Genomic DNA, 14,206 nt, shown 5'->3' on the forward strand with positions numbered 1-14,206 from the left:
TTAGTACTGCAGCCTATTGAGTGAGTCGATGTAATGAAAAGTGGCTCCCAATGCCCAGCTCGTTTCAACATCATCAATTTTTCGGGCAAGCTGGAAAAAAAAAACAACTGGTCATCACCACCATGGGGACAGTGTTCCTCCACCCCCTATCACAGAGCATGTGTTGGAGCAAGAAGGCAAATTCAGGACTGAGCTCCAGGCATGACAACTACTGCCTCAGCACCCTCCTGCCCACCCTCCCCAGCAATCCCTTTTGTGCATCACCTTAAAGACTTGGCTCTTTGGGAAGCCCAGTTCTTGCAGGAGGAAGGTGATGTATGTCAGGTCCATGCAGAGAAAAGGGCTGCTCCTGGGGCTGATTTCCATGGTCTTACATACTAAGGAGAAAGAAAGCAGTGTATGAATGTGCACTGTGGGCCCAGCTTTGAAAAACCTCACATGAATCCATAAAACACCTCATCAGTTGAGTTGGACAGTGACAGAACCTGTTACAATAGGGTTGAAATGACATGCACGTGTTAGCAGAAGCACAGAAGCTTTGGGACACTGGAAGGATGATCACAGCATCTTGTCTCGCCCCTAAGACAGCTGGGTTTCTTGTGCCTCTCCAGGAAAGGATGAAAAGGGCCTCCAACTCCCCTTCTATCTACTTCAAGCCTTTAAAAATATGAGCAATTTTGTTTGTTAAGCATAAACACTCAACAGATTTTGACAAAACCAAAGGAAAAAAAAAAAAAAAAGACAAAACCAAAATAAAACCCACTTCCTTTCTCAGGAAGAATTACGCAAATCATAGTTCAGAAATCAGAAATGCAATAATTGTTCAGTCATTCATAAAATTTACCAAAGGTCAAAGCCTGAGTTTGTGGTATTAAGTAAAGAATGTTACATTTGTCAGTCTGCATAGACAGTTCTCGCTGCAGCTGATGAAGCAAAAAGCTATGAATCAGTTTTCCCCTCTCTTCTGATTAACAGTTAAGCATATGAACAAATCTTAAGACAAAAAGAAAAAACAGGTTATGCTAACAGGATGAGAACACCACATCTATTTTTAAAGGACAATTTCAGGACAACTGTTAACTGACAAGTTTATTAGTAGTTCTTGAGGGAGTTTTGAAATGTATTATGTGTCTTATGTAGGCTGCAAAAGCAAGAATTAATATAAAAATAATTGAGATTTTCAGAAATACGCAGAAATGTTGGTAAGATGCTACAGAGAGAGGTGCTGAATATCTACTTTAAATCACAAAATCGGGCTTCTTAGCATGTCACACATTTGCCACCCAGGTATGAATTTACACACAATTACTAGTGTGTATTTGTATTTCACTCACCATATTTAGCTGCAATTTCAAAGTCACCAACAGTTACGCTTCCTCCTTTTTCTTTATCTAAAAGAAAAAAAAAACCACGTGCTTTTTTAATGGTTTTTGTATAAGGGCAATTGTAGATTCAAGTCATAAAAGTTGTTTGGAAATCAAACCTTGAGCCACTGAAATCAATGATAAAACTCACACTCTCTTTAAAGATAAAAGCACCTTTAAAGATTCTTTATACAGATTGAAAAGCCTAATTTTATGAAGAACTTCTAGCCTTGTTTCCTAAAGAAACATAGTTTACAGACTCTCTCACCTTGTCCCCATGTCTCTGATGCCTTGCCCTGTGATGCCTGAACACAGTTACCAAACACCTTTAACAAGATCTGTCAAGGCAGTGGTGCTCTGCAACATAATAAATTTGAAATCATTTGTAAAGCGAAGTGGCTGAGGAGGGGAGTATGTTTGTCCAAACTATCTTGAGATCTCATCACCTGTTTTCAACCACTGAACACGGTAGCCTTGGGTACACTAGTGTACCACTGGAAAGAGATGGGATGTATTCTGTATACATGTGGAATCACCTGAAAATCTTCATTCCACCTAAAAAGGTCAGCAAAGCAAAACACAAAGTCCAAGATCACTTTACTGCTTTAACACCCAATAAATTTATTTATCATTATGAGGGCTTCTTTTCTATTTTGGGTTGTAAAGTTAATCAGACAACAACGATCTCCGAAATGCAGACAGTTTGTTTAAAAACCAGTACCAGAAATTGCAGATCCTATTTCACAGCTCCAGTCCCTTCTTTATAGAAATCAAATAGCATTCAGTATACAGTCAAGACCAACACTGCACAGCAGTGTAACAAAAGACTAAGTTCTATGACAGCTTAGCAAAGCATTGTGATGTGCGTAAGTGCTACCATTTCTTCCACAACTTGTCATTTAAAATGAAATTAATAAAGAAGCAAACATACCTATGAGACCAACCTCTGCTGCACGGTCATAGTAGTAGGAGAAAGTATAAAAATCCAAGTCCTTCACCTCCTCAGCTTTATGCACTTTTTTGTAGAGCAACTTTGCAACTTCGTTGGAACAAGACTCATACAGAGGCTCACCTAAAAGAAGGCAAAGAAACCCAGCATATTATAGGCAGAGAGTTAAATATACATATCATTCATTAGGGATCTGCCAGGAAACAGGCTCCCTTTTGCACAACAGCACTTCGTATGCTCCTCACAGAGCATCTTCTTCCAGTGGCAACACTTAACCATCCTCAGGTTGGGATTAAGTATGCAGAGATGGACAACATCATTTGAGGCAGAAGTTTTTTAAAGACCTGTTCAGGGATTGCTCAGCTCCACCTACTTTACCACTAGCAGTTTTAGTGACTGGACAGACACACCATGGTACAAGAATCTACAGAATCTCTTTTAACAGCCCATTGAGAGGAGACAGACAGAACAGTAAACACAGAATCTAGTATTTTTGCAAGAGGCTGAGAATATATCATTTACTCTGCTAATAGCATCCTGTCCTAGATAGGAAGAGTGATTAATCACTATACCTGCCTTCTGTCCTTTAATTTTGTACATTATCTCAGCATGTTGCCACTCTGATTCGAAGCCAGGGGGTAAACAAGGGCTAATCAATTCCTCCCCTTCTCCTACTGCAGAAATGAAACAAAGCCACATCAGGGAAAAACATAACAAGTTAATTTCACATCCATCACCCCCAGCCCTGCTCCATAGGGTACTACAACCTCAGCACGGCACCTCCAAGCCCTGTCATGGCTCAGATGTCCCATCATCCCCCCAGAGATGAAAAGAATTCAGGTCTCCTGGGATCTAGCAGTGTCACCACCTGCATTTGTCTCAAATGCACCCAGCCATGATGACAGGAGTCCACATACCACTCAGAACTTCAAGCCAAGTGAGAAGGGGACAGACAACTCCTCCCTCCACAACAGGACTTACGTACCCTCTGCTCAGAAACAACCCTTGAGTGCCCCGAACTTACAGGTTTTTCCCTCAACTCCTCCTAAAATGGCGAGCCTTGCTGACATCAGCCCAAGTCCCAGGTAACTGCAAAGGGATAAAAGCCACTGTGAACAACAAACATCCTTCCTCTGTTACTCTACTGACAACTCGGCTGGGACATGCCAGCAAAATTACTCGAGTCAGCAGCTAACTCTGGTAAAGTGAACAGTGTGACAATCCGCTCTCTTATTACCCTTATCCAGAAGGATAATCTCTCTTTGAAAAAGCACAGGCAATAGCTGTCAAGGGTCAAGGCAATAGCTGGCTCCTGAAGAACTGGGAACTGTTCCTCTAATGTTTCTCCTACCCTCCTCAAAGGCAGCACAAACTCTAAAACACAGAATTGACTCTTTTTGAGCCCAAACACACCCCACAGCAAGCACAGGTGTGGGACGAAGCTAATTCCCTCTGCCCAAAACACTGGGAGCAGGGAAAGACAGTGAGAAGGAAGGAATGCCAGAGACAAAGTGGTATGAACTGACTACAATCCCCATCCTCCCTCCTCCTGCAACACTTGGTGGTGAGGAGGTAGAAGAGTTGGCAGTAAAGTTGAGACTGGGAAGAAGGGAGAAGTGGGAGGAAGATGTTTTTGGTTTTGTTCTTATTTCTCATTATCCTACTGTTTAATTTGCAATAAAATAAATTAGCTTCTCTAAGTCAAGTCTGGTTTGCCCATGACAGTCATTGGTAAATTACTTCCCTGTCCTGATCTTGACTTAAAAGCTTTTTGTTCTGTTTTCTTTTTCCTGTCCTCTTGATGAAAGGGGAGTGATAGAGCTACTTGGTGAGCACCTGACAGGCAGCCAAAGTTTATCCACAACAGCAAATGCTTCTTCCCAGTACTCATTTACAAGGACCCCACTTTAGCAAAACAGCTAGATATCACTGAATTCATAAAAAGCTTCTATCTGTACAGTGTGCTCGCCTTCCCACAACTAACCTGTAGGAATACAGCTTGTAGGTGTTGTTAAACATCTGAAATGAAGTTGTATGGCCAGCTGGTGATGTCTGGAGAGTTGCCTGGAGGGAGAAAAAGATGTTACTGCAAGGTTTCTGCCAGCAAGAGCAAACACCAACAACACAATCTCCCAAAACATTACCAAAAAGTTAAACAATCCTAGTGTGGTTCAGAGAGAAATTATGAACTTGCAAATATTTTTATTTGACTGCTGATACACAAGACAACCATAAAACCTTCAGCTAAAATACTATCTTCACATGACAGAGCCTAAATTGGTTACATTTCTATTTGTATCACACCAAACTGGTGTATGAAATAATTATTTTAATTAAAAGGAGTCCTTATTCCAGCTCTTAACTGCTTTTATCTAGAGGGTACAGTAACTGCCTCTTCAGATGATCCCTACTAAGGAAAACTGCACACAAAATAAAATGAAAGCCAGGCAAGCACTGACTTCCTACTCAAGTGAATTCAGCTGTGAACTTCCACAAGCCATCTCTATGCTTACCAAGGAACAGAGTGAGGATCAGCCTGTGCTCTGAAGAAATGAAAAGGTAATTGTCTAAAGCACTTTGCATCCCCAAGTGCACCAGTATGGCTAGCGTGTCTGTGGGGAGAAAAGCTCAGGCCACAAGGCTGATCATGCTGCTTGCATCTTACACCATCTCTAAACCCAGAATGTCCACATCCTGGACTCTTCACATCCCCTGTCATTCTGCTGTAAGAGCACAATGTCTTGATTAGCCCAGTCTGGGACACCAGATACAGCATCCAAACCCTTTGCTTTTGCACAGCTTTACTATGAACAGTATATTTGCTCAGGCTAGAGCCTGACAATTCCACATCCTCAGGGCTTCTAGGCCACAGAACAGCTGTAAAAACACCACAACAGCAAGCTGAAATGATAAACTTCAGCATGTATTTTTTACTGCGTAATAACAGTTGCTCCTTAGAAAACATTCATTTGCAACTGAGTGACCTCAGCAAAACCAGAATCAAGGATTGATAAGGCATCTTACTTTGTTCTTACAAGTCAATATAGGCCAAATGTTGGAGTTGAATTCATTAACAGCACTGCCTTTGAGTTCTTTTCTATAAGCAGCACAAACAGAGAGTCAAGGATTAAGACCGTCAGGTGAACACTGCATTTTCCCCAAGATAAAGCAGACCTGGTAGATTCACCACATGCACCACTGACCCATGAGGTGGAGTATGAGGACTGACAAAGAGTTGGAAATGCCTCCATGATGGATGATAACAAGGCAGATGTGACAAAGTGACCAGGGTTTTTCTGTCAGAAGTGTGGCTTCATGTCACAACAACAAACTCTTGGTCTGTCTCCAAGAGAAGCAGATCTTAGCAGTTAGTGATTTCTGCAGGAGCATTTCCCAACAGTGTGCATGTTCACATTACCTCAGTGCGTGGAAGGAAGGTGATCTGTGTTGATCCACCACCCAAATCCAGCATCCCTACGGTTCTCTTCTGAGGATCATCTAGGCTACCTGAAATATGTGACAAAACAGAGATAGCCACGGTGGGCACTGTGAGAAACTGGCTAGGAACAAAACCAGAAGTATACTGGTAAAGAAAGAGGACAATCTAACTTCACCTGTCAGCTTCCAGCCAGAACTAAATTATATCCTTATCTACTGGGCACTTATTTTGGCTTTATCAGGGTTCCCTGAAAATCTTCAAGTGACAGAGTTTCTCTTATTTCTCTCGTGGCTATTCATGACCTAATTACAGCAGCTCTGGTGACTGGATTCCTAAACATTTCTCAGTGTATGCAAGGACCCCTTTGCAAATTCTACTCTGGTAACCACTTTGTAACACAGAAGAATGTGGTTTTGTTGGCCTCCTTTCCCTGATCCCTTAAGGATATTTTGCAGATTCCTTTCCTGTGGCCAAGGGGACAACAGACTGAAAAGAGCTGGCCTAAGAGACTCAGGTCTCTTGAAATTCTTCCTGCTGACAGCCTAGACTCCTCTTCTTATTAAATCCAGTTCTTCTCAGTTAGATCCTTCGAATATACCTTCCTGATAAGATTAGTTTGTGCCAAGTACCTCAGTATCCCTCATAACAGCTGATGTTAGAAGATCTCTGACCTTTCTGATATTTCCTGTGAGCATAAAAAGCTTTAGAGCACTTATCATACTGCTTCATATGCTGTGTGCACTGAATAAAGCACTCAGGAAAGGAGACTGCTCCACTTCTTGTCAGAGAGGGGTTCAACTCACTTTTTTCTTTATTCTTCAGCAACCCTTTGTAACTCAGTGGTGTAAATAGTTCTGGTATTTCTGTCATAAATCTGTAAGGAAGTAGCACAGCACTTTCTTTCATTCTGAGCAGCTGCCAAGCAGATCTAGAATATCCACATTAAAGATTTAGCCAGAATTAGTGGCAGACTTTAAAAAGGAATAAAATGCTCTAGTACCCTGCAGGGAAATGAAAGAAAGGCTATGTTAATCCTCTAGGAAAGGGGATTAAACTCCTCATTCTGGCAAGTAAATGGCCGAAATCCTAATGACATTAAAAGGCTAGGCCAAAACCAACTGCTGACTTACTCCCAGAGACTTCTTTCTGCCCCTTCACCCCAATGAATGAGCAAATGTGATGCAAGGGCAGAAAAGAGCATGAATTTCACAGCATCAGTCACATCTTTATGCACATGCTCATGTACACATACCTGTTAAAAAATTTATTGTGATCCAGGCTGAAATACCTAATAAGGGAAATATACAGAAAATGCACCGTTAGATCATAGCATTTCATTTTATCACATAACAGTAACAAATAAGGTGAGATGAATTGCAAGGTCTTCCTCTTCTAGCTGGAGGCATTTTTAAGTTTTCTCATACAATTTAACTGTACCATTGAAACCAAATCATCAGCAAATCAGAGCTTGTCATCCAACAGACAGAGACACCACATACCACCTGCCACAAGCTCCCTTGTGCCCCTTTCACAAATGGAAGACTTCTAATACAAAGTCTCCAAAGCATATTTAGCTGAGAGCTAAGCAAGAAGGACCTTCAAGAAAGGTGAATAGGACTGGCTCTGCTGAGCTCCCCTGACCCACCCTGCCCCAAAGCCAGTGCTGCCACAACTTTCAGTGGCTTAGATTAGATACCTTGAACAAAGAGAATGACATTCTATACCAGAGCTTATGTGATATTTGGAAAAGAAGCCCCACATATGAAGTGCCTGGAGAACTCTGTATTTCACTGGTCAGAAACTTAATTGAGAAGTCACAAAGGCTTTATTGCTTAGCTAAAAGATAAGGAAATGACTGACACATTGTTCATTTTCTAGGAAAACATACACTGGCAGGCTTTTATTTGATGTCAGGCACTTGGCTTTGCTTTTGAATACTAAGAATTCTAATCTTTTTAGTGTTCCAATTTTTCCTATTTTCCTCTAAGGATTTTTGTGAGCTGTACTGTTCCTGTCCTCTTGTTTTATAAACCTTTGCTCCATAAATTAGATAAACTAGTGGGCCTTATGTTAATAAATGTAAATATTTATCCATGTGGTTAAAACTCAAGGCATTCTAGGGAACACAGTCTAGTTCAACCTTTGGCTGAACCAAGGCTGTCACTGCTATTAACGATTGTAAAAGAAAAGAAAAAGAAGAATTACAATGTCTTTCTTTCATTAAGCAGTAAAAAAGAAACTCATAAACAGCTCCAAGTAGCTCCAACTATTTTAAAGTTTTGTTTCTAAGCAGTTTTAAAACACATTTCAGCACTCAGCTACTTATAATAGAATGCAGACATGTTTCTTCAAATTATTTTAAATCAAGACTGATTCTGGGTTCTGTCCTCAGTATTTTTTATGAGAATCAACTTAATTCAGCACATATTTTCTTGTCTATGTAACGTTTTTTCAAATTGAATTCACAATCACACTCATTAGATCAGTTATAATTAACATCATGACCAAATACTTCCAGAAAGCTCTGACGAGCACTGCCAAGAGCAGGGTGTGCAAACCCAGTTGTTGTAGACCATCTCAACAAGTAAATACTCAGAAACCTTTCCAGAAGTGCTGACTGCACAGTGGCTTCCTGGTGATCCCATGGGAACTGCCTGGCACTCAGAGCTTTGAAAATCAGGACAGACTTCAGGACCTCAAATTGTAAAATGTAGCACAAGATCTCTTCCGGCAGGCACTGCCTGAGGCAGTGTAAAAACTGCCCAACCCGCTGCTTGGGGGTTCCTGCTACAGTGAGTGGGGATTCTCACAATGCAGCAGAAATCTCCAGGATTGCAGAAAGGGTCTCCACAAGTTAGCCTACCTTCATCAGTTCCTTTCATTATCGACACGCAGTTGTCCCTCACGAAGAAGGGGGAAGCCTGAAAAATCTCCTTCACCTGTAGTTCAAATACAAGCTACACTCAGAGAAATCTTTTTTTCAGCTGGAAAGCAGGGTTTTTTTAAACTCCAGTTTTACACAACTGCTTTTCTTCTCTGGACCAGATCCTGACTGCTGCTCACCCTGTGCTCTGCTATGAAAGGTTAGTGACTTACACACTGGCTCTGCAGCTTGGTGCAGAGACAGGGATGGATGTGTGGGTTTTCAAGCATGAAGGTTGATCAGAAATGCCATTAACAAGGGATGGACATGGGTAACGAAGGGAGCCCAGTTCACTTTGCTACAACTGGTCACCCACAGGCTATTATAAATGCAGAGCGTAGGCAGGAGATGGACACCCTGGCTGTCAGGAATGCCCCAGGGAATGGTATTTTTAACAGGAGCATGTTGGCTGTTAGAGGTCCTCTATACTACATCCTACATGTGGTGGCAAAGCCCTATGTTTCCGGAGCCCTCTAAAGTAACAACTGCAGCATTCCAGCTGAAATTCAGTGTGGAGATGAATGGGCCAGCTTGCAGGCAGTAGAGAACAAAACAGACATTGGTTTCAACCACACCACATTTCTTCCTTCCAATTATTGCTTAGAAAAGAGTACATTTAGCGCACACTCAAACTTTCACTGCAGCTGTAAGGTCTGGAACATATTGCTTATTTTTATATTTTTTAAAAATATTAAACGTATTTTACATGCCTATAAATACAATTTACATTATTTCCAACCAATATAAAGGAGTCACATTGCAGCAGCAGGCTGGTAACATGACCAATCAAACAGTAGAGTGCTTTTCTCAAAATAGCAGCATCCTAGTCAAAACCACCAGCAAATACACCCAGTAAGAACAAACCTATGATGACCGTCAGGAGTATCTCATTACACTTGTTATATTATATGTCATCTCCAGGCTTATTTGGAGCTGTCATAATTCCTCTGTGTTTGTACTCATGCAATTTCTTCCCCAAACTCGATTTGAGATCAGGTAGCTCTGTACTGCTTTCAGGGTTAAATTATAGGAATGGCTCACATACATGAAGATAAGAGAGTATGTACATTATATAGAAAGCACCAGATTTTGCTATAAAATTTCTGGAAAGCAAATGGAAAGACAAGAGACAGTACCTTATCCAGCAACTTCTGAGCCTTCTCTCCTGGCAGCAACCGTAGGCCAGCTGTGGCTTTCAGGACCAGAGGAGTAAACTTCCACAGCTCCATTGGAACGTCCTTCTTTGCCACCTCCAGGAGCTCTTTTATTCCCTGGCCACTCTGTGAGCAGAGAAAGAACAATTTTTTGCATCTTAGAAACTCTTTAGATTTGCCTTTCTTAGAAGGGCAAAAAGGTGATAAGAGGTATGATTCACTGTAAATGTGGAACAGAGACAAGTGAATATCACAGGTGGTCAGGAGAAGGTAGAGGACTCATCATCTCTGATAGCATGACACATGGTAGATATAATGGGGTTATTCAGCAACAGGTCAAAAATGAACAGGAAGAGACATTTTTTCAGTGACACAGAGCTCTCTGCCACTGAGTGTTTTGGCTACAAAAGGTTGGAAAAGCAGTATAATGACAAATCCTTGTGGGGGGAAAAAAAAAAAAGGTCTTTGGAGCCAGTAAGACGGGCCTACTGGGTGTAGGTCTGGCTCAGGAAGTGCCTAAATCCCTGTGAGTCAGAAGGCAAGAGAGGTGGGAGAGAAGTAATTTAGTACTTAACCTGTTTTTTAGACTATTTCCTTGAGAATCCAATTCTGGTCAGTTTTGGAGAAGGTTCTTCTCCAATCCAGCAGAGCTCTTTTGTCATTTTATTAAATGCATCAAAAATCTTAAGGCAGAGATAGGAAAAACATCCACTGTGCTTAATTAACAACATCACTGCGCAAGACTAGATGCATTCTGTTACTCACTCCTCTGCATGCTCATCAACTTTTACTGAGGACTTGTATCATTTGGAAACACTTCCCTGAACTGAGACAGTTCAGCATCCTGTACCACAGCAACACGTGATTTGCAGGGCACATCAAGAACAGGAGGTTTTGGCACATGTACTTTCATAGCAACAGAAACAAAATTACCTTTTCAACATCATCAGCGTATGCGGATAGACCTGGCTTCAGTGCTTTAAACGTCTCATGGGTTAATTTGGGAGTCTCTGTTCAAAAGCAGTATTCCAAAATAAGTAATGGCACATACAATTTTGCATACACAAAAAGAAAATTACATCATTATGTGCTAATGGAAGTCAACTGAAGCCTCTGTTTAATAAACTATCAACAGCCACTTGAACTTTAAATACAGTCCTTACTATGGAATTAGCTCTCAAGGAAACTATTTTTAAAAGTTGTGACTGTTTTTCAGGTGCTTATGTCCACTATGCACATATTTTTCATGCACATCAGACAATCACCAGATGGGTGCAAGTTCTCTTTGAGCCCTTACACCTGCCATGTGCAGCTTCCCAATCTGCACCAGTAACAAGGTTTCAGTGTGCTCTGTTCTGGCTAAATTTGACTCCAGCAAAACCTAGTGGAAGCTTTACCACCATCTTCAATGGCAGCAGAAGGAACCAGACCTAAGTATTTTTGACAGTCACGATACAGACAATTATATAAACCTGCAGGCAAGACAACAAGAACTTGACATCCTCCTGTAACAAACCGTACTCCATAGTGTTACCTGCACTATATTCTGAGATTTTGTTTAAAGAGAAGCAGAGAAAGAAGAGGCAAAGATTTAGGAACACACTGAAAGAAGAACGAAGGAAATTCATGGATTTTTGTTTAGCGCCTTTGGTGGCTAAGCCTCACACTAGCTCATTCTGCAAACCTAAGGTGCTCCCCCATAGGCAAATCACACCAAAAACCATACACTGCTAATCCTCAAAGCATCCACATGGGTTCTTTCATTTTTAAGAGTTTCAGAAATAGTAGCTGACAACACCTAAACAAATGAAGCTTACAACTGCAGAGGAAAACTGAAGCTTTTACATCCACTTCTGTCTTGCTTCTCAGCAATACTTTTTGTTCAGATGCAATACACAATTTAAATCCAATAGTGGAGTTCTGCAGTTTAAATCAAATATTGAAGCCAAAGAGGCATTAAAACAGACAAGGGAGAGAGAAGCAGCTCACTGCCAGATCTGGAGACAGCCAACAACCTCATGGTGAAAATTTGGGGAGAATAAGGCAGTCTGAACTTGTACCAAGCAGTGTGATGAAAAACCGCTTTTCTTCAAGGCATCATTCTACAGGTAGAGCTGCTATCTAGTTCACATTCTGACACTACAGTATTTTCTCCGTGTTGAATGTTTTCCTAATTTCATCCAAACCCACATGCTTGAATCATAATATACTTCCTGATGTCTCTCTAGAGAGCTGAGTCATGTTTGTTCAAGTAATCCCTAGAAAAGAATCATCAATAATCTGCTCCATGTGTTAAGGAAGAAATAATCTATCGTGCAATGAGAAAGCCATACCTTTTGGCTGCTGTGTAAATTTAAAAATATGGATGCGAGTTCCTGTGCTTCCTGCATCAAACATAATTCCGTAAAAGATCGAGAGATCTGCGCTAAGTGCCTGATGGCTCGGTTTGTCTCCCCTGCTTTCAGCAGCTCCTTCTGTTGCTCCCATGACTGGTTTGGAATCCAAACAACATTTTATGTATGCAACATAAAGAGCTATGCATGCCAAAATCCCAAAAGCAAAGAACCGCTTTGATATCTTCATGGCTTCCATTTATTTGATGCTTTGTTTCTTCCCTTTATCAAATGTTTTCTTTCTTGTCTTTCACACAGAACAGGTGGTTCCCATATTACTCCTATATCCAACAGAAAAGGTACATTTTATTTTCTAAACTTGCTGAAAGCATCTAAGAGTATGATGGTTATTTGATAAGGGACTTACAGGCATAAACTTGACTTGAACATTAGTTAAATACTTAACTGTTAGTTGGTTTAGATCTTTGATAAAAAAATACTTAACTGTTAGTTGGTTTAGATCTGTGATAAGTTTGGCACAACAGTCAAGGTAAGCAGTAAGTCACTACAGGAACCAGTCTGGTAAAAAAAAAAAACAAACAAAAAATGACTTAGACACAAGGAGCCACACACCAGTGCTGGCAAGTAAAAGAATTTATGCCTGAAGCTCCTTCAGCACCTGGAGTAAGACTGATATATCGGCTATTGTCATAACTGTCCATACAGGCCTCCAACCAGACTCTGCCCCATTGACCATGACTCTCTGGCTTCTCTCCTTCAGCCAGTTCACAGTCCATCTCACTACCCGATTGTCCAGACCACACTTCCTCAGTTTATCAGCAAGGATGCTGTGGGAGACTGTGTCAAATGCTTTACTTCAGTCAGGGTAGACCACATCCACCACTCTGCCATCATCTCTCCACTTGGTTATGGCCTCATAAAAGGCTATGAGCTTGGTCAAGCACGACTTCCCCTTGGTGAAGCCATGTTGGCCCCTAATGACCCTCCTATCCTTGATATGCCTTGAAATGACACCAAGGATAAGTTGTTCCATCACTTTCCCAGGGATGGAGGTGAGGCTGACCGGTCTATAGTTACCCAGGTCCTCCTTCTTGCCATTTTGAAGACTGGAGTGACATTTGCTTTCCTCCAGTCCTCAGGCACCTCTCCTATTTTCCAAGATTTGGCAAAGATGATGGAGAGTGGTCCAGCATTTACCTCAGCCAGCTCCCTCAACACCCGCAGGTGCATCCCATCTGGACCCATGGATTTATGGATGTCCAGACTGCTTAATTGCTCCCTAACCTAGTCCTCATCAACCAAGGCAGACTCCTCCATTGTCCTGACTTCCTCTGGGGTCTCAGGGGTACGGGGCTCCTCAGGACAGCCTCTGGCAGAGTAGAGAGAAACAAAGGCGGCATTCAGTATCTCTGCCTTCTCTGTATCTTCTGTCACCAGGGCACCCACCTCACTCATCAGTGGGCCTACATTGCCTCTGATGTTAGTTTTATCTGCCATGTATTTGAAAAAGCTCTTTCCATTACCCTTGACCCCTCTAGCCAGGTTTAATTCTAAGGAGGCCTTAGCTTTCCTAGTTGCCTCCCTACACCCTCTGACAACAGCCTTATATTCTTCTCTAGGGGCCAGCCCCTCCTTCCATGATCTATAAACTCTCCTCTTCCACTTGAGCTTACCCAGCAGTTCCCTGTTTAAGCACGCAGGTCTCCTGGCTCCCTTCCTTGACTTCCATGTCAGGATGCTCCGATCTTGAGGTTAATAGAAGCAGTCCCTAAATGCTAAACAACTATCTTGGGCCCCTTTACGTTCAAGCAGCCTTGCTCATGGGATTTTCCCTAGCAATTGCTTGAAAAGGCCAAAGTTGGCCCTGCTGAAGTCCAGGGTTGTGATTCTGCTAAGTATTCTGTTCCTGACACACGAGATCCTGAACTCCACCATTTCACGGTCACTGCAACCAAGACAGCCCTCAACCTTTACTGCTTCAACCAGACCCTCCTTGTTAGTGGGGATGAGGTCCAGCAGTGCA

At 41.8% G+C, this 14,206-nt stretch overlaps 1 protein-coding gene across 1 annotated transcript; it reads right to left on the bottom strand.

Moving 5' to 3' along the window:
* ENTPD6 (ectonucleoside triphosphate diphosphohydrolase 6) lies at window positions 1–12,421 on the bottom strand (the record flags this gene model as incomplete). Its single annotated transcript, XM_080341953.1, has 12 exons — window positions 1–90; window positions 265–377; window positions 1,335–1,391; window positions 2,296–2,436; window positions 2,886–2,987; window positions 3,338–3,402; window positions 4,298–4,377; window positions 5,732–5,820; window positions 8,616–8,691; window positions 9,812–9,955; window positions 10,763–10,839; window positions 12,163–12,421. 12 exons carry the CDS (start codon window positions 12,419–12,421, stop codon window positions 1–3), a joined length of 1,293 nt encoding a protein of 430 aa, XP_080198079.1.
* Between the last annotated feature and the right edge of the window lie 1,785 nt (window positions 12,422–14,206).

This window comes from Nesoenas mayeri (genome assembly GCF_963082525.1).
Source record: "Nesoenas mayeri genome assembly, chromosome: 3".
Lineage (NCBI taxonomy): Eukaryota > Metazoa > Chordata > Aves > Columbiformes > Columbidae > Nesoenas > Nesoenas mayeri.